Raw genomic sequence first — 7,935 nt, forward strand, 5'->3', positions numbered from 1 at the left:
CTTGCGCCATCGTTACCTTGTCGGGGTTTGCCAGGAACCAGGGGTCGGTTTTGAGGGCGGCGGCGAGGTCCGTGCGCATTCCCCCTGGTAGTTGCGGTTGCCTTCTTTCCGTCGCCGGTTGTCCCGCCGTCGGCTGCGCCGTAGCGTCGAGCTGCCTTCGTGCGCCGCTTCGGGTGGTCACGGCCATCCCCAGTTGCGAGGCGGATAGGACCGTCCCAATGGTGTCTGGGGCGGGCTCTTCGTCTTGGGGCAGTCGGGAGAGGGCGTCGGCCAGGAAGTTCTTCTTGCCCGGCATGAACTTCAACTGGAAATCAAAGCGGCTGAAGAATTGTGCCCATCGGACCTGTTTTGGGCTAAGGCGTCTAGGCGTTCGTAGGGCCTCGAGGTTCCGGTGGTCCGTCCAGACCTCGAATGGTTGGGTGGCTCCCTCGAGTAGGTGACGCCATGTTTCTAGTGCCGATTTCACCGCAAAGGCTTCTTTCTCCCAGACGTGCCATCGCCTCTCTGTCTCGGAGAACTTCCTTGACAGGTAGGCGCATGGTTTCAGGAGCCCCGTGGAGTCTTTTTGTAGGAGGATGGCTCCCAGGGAGAAGTCTGAGGCGTCGGCTTGGACCACGAACGGCCGTTCTGGGTCCGGGTGCGCGAGGATTGGCTCCGTCGTGAACAGCGCTTTCAGCTTGTCGAATGCGGTCTGGCACGCGGGAGTCCAATTCAGCACTGTGCCTGGGTTCTTGGCGCGTCTGGTGTCCCCCACCCCTTTGGTTTTGAGGAGGTCCGTTAAGGGGAGGGCTATCTCAGCGAACCCCCGGGCGAAGGACCTGTAGAAATTCGCGAATCCCAGGAAGCTCTGTAGTTGCCGTCTGTTGCGGGGCCGCTCCCAGTTTAGTACCGCTTCGACTTTTGCGGGGTCCATTTCGATGCCGTCCCCGGAGATTCGATACCCCAAATAGTCTAGGCGGTCTTTGTGAAACTCGCACTTTGCGGGCTTTGCATAGAGCTGCGCCCTTCTGAGCTTGTCGAGGACTTGCCTGACTAAGGTTACGTGTTCCTCGTATGTTTTTGTGTAAATAAGGACGTCGTCGATGTAGACCAGGACCCCTTTAAACAGATGTTCATGCAGTACCTCATTGATGAGCTGCATGAACACCCCAGGGGCCCCCGCGAGTCCGAAGGGCAGTACCTTGTACTGGAAAGCGCCTAGGGGGCAGTTGAACGCCGTCTTCCATTCGTCCCCCTCCCTGATTCGGATGCGATAGTACGCCTCGCGCAGGTCCAATTTGGAAAAGACTTTGCCCGTGGACAGGTGGGCGAGCATGTCCTTCACCAGGGGTAAGGGGTATTTGTTGGACAGGGAAGCCGCGTTTAGGCCCCGGTAGTCGGTACAGAGCCGTAGGGTCCCGTCTTTCTTCTCCCGGAATAGGACGGGGGCTCCGACCGGAGAGCATGCTGGCTCTATAAATCCCCTGTCTAGGTTTTTATCGATGAACTCCCGGAGGGTTGCCATCTCCTTCGGGGTCATCGAATAGATCTTTGGTCTAGGTAGGGGGACGTCGGGCAGTAGGTCGATTCGGCAATCCGTCTTGCGGTGGGGGGGTAGTTGGTCTGCCTCTGCTTCTCCGAAGACCTCGGAGAAGTCGGCGTATTGTTCCGGTAGGTCTGCAGTGGTAGCGGCGTTGTCTTGTGTGGTCGCCTCCGCTCGTCCTACCGTGGGGTTGCTTTTGCCAGCTGGTACTGGTGCTCGATACTCGCCGTCGCCGAATGTGAAGGTGCGGGTCGCCCAGTTGATCCGCGGGTTGTTTTTCGCGAGCCATGGCATCCCCAGGACTGCAATGGGCCGTCCGATGGGCGTGACTACGAACGATGTGCGCTCGGTGTGAGTGCCCATTTGCAGGGTGACCGGCTCGGTTTGTAGCGTGGCTGGTTTCCCCCCCGCTGTGGAGCCGTCCAGCTGGTGGAATGCCAGCGGCGTGGGGAGGGGGAAGCAGCGGAGTTCGAGTTTGGCGACTAGGTCGGGGTGGATAAGGTTTTTTGAGCACCCCGAGTCCACTAGTGCCGCGGCCGTGGTGGCTCCGTTGCTGGCAGAGAGTTGAATTGCTGCCAATATTACGGAGCTTTTGTCGTTTCGTGGAGGTGGTTCGCGTTGCTGTCCCGCCGCCTGCCTCGCCACGCGTTTCAGGGCAAGCGGGGAGCATTTCCCGCCGGCTGGTCGGGGTCGGTATTGTCCTCTTCTCCCCAGTAAGCGTCCCAGCCCTCTTCCGGTGTCGCTGTGGCCACGGTCATTCGGCGGTGAGGGGGTGGCCCCGGGTTGGGTGGTTTGGGGCTAATTTTCGGGGCGGGCTTGGGCGCGCTGGTCGGCGGTCGGTTGGCGAAGCAGTCCGCCGTCTTGTGCCCTAATTTGCCACACCTCCCGCAGGGCTCCCGGTTGAACTTCTTTTTTGGGTATATGGGGCCGGCCATCCCCCCGTGTGGTGCGGGTACCTTTTTCCCGACGTAGTTTGTGTCTTCCGTGGTTGTCATAAGGAAGGTGCGGTGCGCGTGTTCGGCTTTCCCCGCGAGGTGGATCCACCCGTGTAACGTTTCTGGGTCGTCGCGGTAGAGGGCCCATTGGAGAACGTCGCGGTTGAGCCCCTTTTTGAAGATTTCCAGCAGGGTGGTCTCAGACCAGTCGCAGACCTTTCCCGCGAGGGCTTTGAACTCCAGGGCGTAGTCAGGGACCGTGCGTGCGCCCTGTTTAAGTCTCTGGAGTGCGCTTTTCGCCCGTACTTTAGCTAGGGGGTCTTCGAAATAGTTTTTCATCTCGTTGATGAAAGCAGGGAAGGTGGCGAGGGCGGGGGAGCTGGACTCGTACAGTTGGACGTACCAGTCCGCCGCCCTGTCTTGGAGTTTGATCGCCACGGCGCCGATCTTGTCGGCCTCGGAGTCATAGGAGTGTCCGTGCCTCCCCATGAACTCCCTAGCGTTGGTGACGAAAAACGAGAGTTTTGAGGGGGTCCCATCGAAGAAGATGGGGAAGTCCTTTGGGGCCCGGGCGTTTTGCGCGGCCCCGCCTCTCGCTTCCCGGGATGTGGTGTCGGCCGCCTGTGCCGTCTGCTGGCTCTCCGCTGGCTCGTGTGGGTTCGGTGCTTCGCTCGGGGTGTAGGCTTGTGCGGGGACGTCATTGGGTGGCGCGGGGGGCATAAGCGCCTGGAGCATGGTCCGGAGTTCCGTCAGCTGAGCCCGCATGGCCGCGAGTTCAGCTCGTGCCTCCTCGTCCACAGCCCGCACCGCCGCTGGGGCCGGTTCCGTTGGCGCGTCCTCGGGGGGGGGGGTTCATCGTCCCTCCGCCGCGGGTCCGCTTCCTCCTCCGTCTGATGGGTGTCTCCGTCGTCCTCCTCCGTGTCGAGCACCGTGGGGCTGTCGCTCCACGCCCGTTGCTGGGGTGCGATGTGGGGCGCGGGGTCCTCCGCTGGTTTCGGAAGTCGTGCTGCTCCCTCCCGCGGTCGGGTTGCCTCCGTCGCCATCTCCCCTTGGGGTTGGAGCTGAGGCTCGGGTCGGGTGGGGTGGGCGTCCATGGCTCCGGGAGTCCGCGGTGCCTCTGGCCTCGGTCGGTCCTCCTCTGTCTCTTGCCGCGCGGCTCGCCCTCCTTGCCCGCGCCGTTCCGGCCTCATCTTGCTGGTCTTCTCGCCGTCTACTCCTCCCGCGGCTCGTTGTCGTCCGGTGGGGCTCGGCGAGGCTGAGTTTATGACTCTCAGCTTTATGTCATGCGCTGCCTACCTCTGAATAACGTTCAGACACTGGGTTGCAAAGCAGGCTCTGGTTTATTTCAGGATAGGTACAACGTTGTTAGAAAAAAGCTGAGAGTGACAGGAGCGCGCCGGTGCGGGGTTTAAATACCCCGCGCCGGTCAGCGCCCCCTCGCTCTCGGTCACGTCACCCCCCTTTGTCCCATGCGTTGCCCTGCCATTGGTTGAGGGTTTCCAGGATCGCCCATCCTCAGGTTTTCATTCTTCTGCTGATTGCTTTCAGCTGGGCGATCCCCGTGGTATTGCTGCTGATGGCTTGGGTGGCTCCGTGATCCGTTTATCTATTGTTTGTTAGCCGTTAGTCGTTGTGGGTTGATGGCTACTTAACTTGTACCCCTTCACCTATTTCCTTGTCATTGTCATGAGTGCCATTGCGCTGATTACTTTAGCTCAACGGCACTCATGACAGATAATTAGCAGCAATATATTATGTTGAGTTTTTTTATTCCAATTCTTTCCTAAAATTGACCTGTAAACACAGTTGGCATTATATTCATTAGGGCTATTTTTCCCCTACAAAGTTGATGTTTGATGTTGTTGTTTCCCTTCCAAAGTTGATGTAAATTGTAATTTTTCATTTTATAGTAATGGCCGAATTTCCACTGATGTTGCACTGGTGGGCAGCCTTAGGTATGTTTAAACAATTATGGTTTTATCATCCCAAAAAGTATATCTATAATATTGGTAGTTAGGAGATATCACTCTACTAAAATATATCATTAAAAAAAAGTGAAACCAGACAATTCATATATCTTCACCTATCTCTGTATTTGTAACTGTTATGTTGTAAACCGCCCAGAGTCCCTCTGGTGGGAGGAGATGGGCGGTGACAAATTGGGCAAATAAATAAATAAATAAATCTTGAGTATGGTTGTTCAACCATAAATCATGCAAATATTTATACAAAATATGTCTGACATTTTATTGAATACTAAAGCTCCTAAGAGTTCAAATTGCATAGAAAGATGGACACAGGTGTCTGGTATAAACCACACTTATGAAAAAATCTTCTTTCTTTCTCCTGGAAAGAAAGAATAATTTAAATATGTAGTGTGGATATGCCAAACATATTTATCAAGATTTCCTTGATTGTGCTCAAACAGTTGAAACTGCTTCTGCAGGCATACTTCATAATGAAAAGAGCGGGATGTAAAGTAAATGGTGAGAAGGTTTACCATAATTTTACTTCCTGAATCTGAAAAGGAAGAAGAACCCCCCTAAAAACTAATAGAAAAAGGCAATACCCCAAATAAGAAACACATTTCTGTCTAGTACAACAAACAGTCTCTATGCATTCTTACTAGTATATGTACACTAATATAGAATTTATTTTTCCTCCTTCCTTTATAGGTTCTGGCCTAATTTCAATGATTTGCAGTGGTCAGTGTTTGGCCTTTCACCTGTTCAAAGACAATTTTATTTATCCTGTTCTTGATGATTTCTGAAATATTTTGTTCAGTGTCTCCATTATCTTTTTGACAAAACATGTTTGCATCAGCATGTACTTTTCTGAAGAGCAGAATCAGAAACATTTCCATAATCTATCATTACTGGTGCTGTTTAGGGATCTTTTTTATATTCTGTAAATGTTCTACTTATTTTATTTTTAGCTTAATATGCTTTTTTCCTGATAAAATCTTGAAAGAAATGGAAAGAACATTTAAAGGTAAAGCCTTGCTCCAGCACATAATTATGAATTTAGTGTATAATTGCTAGATTACCATGAATGTTCCTGCCATATTTTGGGGGAGAGCGGGGTGTGTGTGTATGTGTGTGTGTAGGAAATTAATATTGACAAATCCGTATTAGAATGTGTTAACTATTAGGGGTATATTTTTCCAGTATGACCTCATTCTAAAACAAAGATTTTACAATGGTGCAGATCTTTACCACAAGCATGAATAGATGGTTTAAGAGTATATTAATATAAACTCAGATGTTGTGGTTCCTTCATTAATAGATCTTTGTTTTCTCTCTATATAAAGTAATAGTTAATAAAGTTCTTACAATATCTTTCATAGTATGCTTTATTGGTAGCAGATGAAAAATTATATTTCAGGTGTAAGGCACATGCTCTACATTCAGAATGTTCACATTCAATCCCTGCCATCCTGAATTAAAAGAATTAATTTACAGAAACTGAAAAAAAATTCTTCCTAAGCTATTGGAGATCAGTGCTAGACAGAATAAATTGGCCCTTGCAGACAGTTTAGACTGGGAAAACTTCACATTCTACAGATTTGGAAAAACCTTGTGGAAACAGGCCTAATCTAGGCAAATAAGCAATTTATTAGTTCAAATTGTTTAAGCAATAGATGTTATTCACAGTTTATTTTTTCCATTAGTGAAACCTAAGCAATTATGCATTTGTATTTATTGTGTTATTCACTTTTTCCTCTCCTTATGGAGGCACTCAAAGCAACTTAAAATATCTAAGAGTGATAAAACAACAGTAACAATTCACAACAATTACATCATAAAACATGCAACAGGCATTACATTAAATGAAAAAAGCACCAGCTCCCAAATATATAACAACAAAATCTGGGATGAGAAAAGTGTTTTCCAGCTCTAGGAGAACTTGCATAGAGACAAAGGTAAGCAACCATTATTGTCCATGTATGGGTTGTGATAGAAAAGGCTACAAATAGCCAACTTTGGCTGGATGTAGGGTATAGAGGTGCAAAAGAGAGCAAGGCTGTTGGACATCTGTGTACAAGAGGGAAATGCCTCAGGTATACCTGGCACAGCAAGCTGCATCTGTGGATTTTTCTTTCTAAGTTTGTTTGTTTGTTTGTTTTCTATCCCGCCTTTATTATTTTTATAAAGTACTCAAGGCAGGGAACATACCTATTACTCCTTCCTCCTCCTCTTTTCCCCACAACAACAATCCTGTAAGGTGAGTTGGGCTGAGAGAGAGTGACTGGCCCAAGGCCACCCTGCTGGCTTTGTGCCTAAGGCAGGACTAGAACTCACCGTCTCCCGGTTTCTAGCCGGGTGCCTTAACCACAAGACCAAACTGGCTCTCAGAGGAGTACAAGATTTCTGTTCTCTAATCTATGACCTATAACATTCAAAGGGACAATATTTGGAAAAGATAGAAATTCAAACACATAAGAATGCAACAAGTGTATCAAGCTTGTATAGACAAAAAAAAGGAGCTATGACTCAGTGTACCACAGTCAATTTAATATATAAATGATTCATATATATATACTAAAAAAGATTTTAAAATACCTTTTGGATATTGAAAGAATGGTTGCAAACAGCATGAAGGATATCATTCAGAACAATTCTTTTTAAACTGCTAATATTTCTGACACAGGTCGATTTATATCCTTTTTAAACTTGCTTTTTCATACTAAATGCCCCATTGAAAGATCAAAATATCTTGATTTTACTATAAATAGAAATCTTACCTTTTAAAAACCATTCAGTTTAACTATACAACAGTTCTTAATAATATGTTAAAGGCACAATAAAATACAGAAGAGGAACTAAATCTGTATCTGCAGCTCCTCTTAATGTATATAAAACTAGCAGATAGACATGGAATCTTATCCATTCATGCCCTGAAAATAAAATGGGTCAGTGATTTAATTACCAAAGACTGTGACCTTAAAAACAACCTATCTAATTATAGTTATAGTCAGAAGAATCCATTGACCTTGAGGTCAACAGATCTGCCTGTAGCAGAGTGCAGTTAGGATTAATGAATATATGATGTGTATTACTTTGAGCTCTTGATTATTAATGCGTGTAGAAATTTGTTACTATGGTTTACTATATCTGGACTGCAAAATCCCAGATGACCATTGGTTTGTGTAATACCTTGCCATTTGAGGTGGAAGGACATGTCAATATCTATCCCTGGATGTTTTTCCTGTTCTTTGGGCTACTTATTGTACTTCAGTATCTTATAAAAGATGTCCTTCCTTAAAGTGGAGCAATATGGGCCAATTCACCAGAACAGCGTTTCTCATCCACGGTTCTGTGGGAGATCACGATTTATTTTAAAAATTATTTCAAATGTAGGCAACTTCACATTAAAGAGGTAAGTTTCATTCTTTATTTTTAGTTTAAGAATACTGTTAATGCAGAGGGGCCTACTCATGAAAAAAATGTAATAATTCTGTAACTTCTGGCCTATATT

The 7,935-nt window shown here is 48.0% G+C and overlaps 1 protein-coding gene across 1 annotated transcript in view; it reads left to right on the top strand.

Moving 5' to 3' along the window:
• The window catches only part of TMEM244 (transmembrane protein 244), a 31,332-nt gene extending 26,105 nt beyond the window's left edge, over positions 1–5,227 (top strand). Inside the window, exons 5-6 of the mRNA XM_063295217.1 lie at positions 4,368–4,412; positions 5,133–5,227. Of these exons, the coding sequence (XP_063151287.1) occupies positions 4,368–4,412; positions 5,133–5,227 (140 nt within the window). The remainder of the gene's footprint in view (positions 1–4,367; positions 4,413–5,132) is intronic.
• Positions 5,228–7,935: the final 2,708 nt, after the last annotated feature.

The sequence above is a fragment of the Candoia aspera genome, chromosome 1 (assembly GCF_035149785.1).
Source record: "Candoia aspera isolate rCanAsp1 chromosome 1, rCanAsp1.hap2, whole genome shotgun sequence".
NCBI classification, from domain to species: Eukaryota; Metazoa; Chordata; class Lepidosauria; order Squamata; family Boidae; genus Candoia; species Candoia aspera.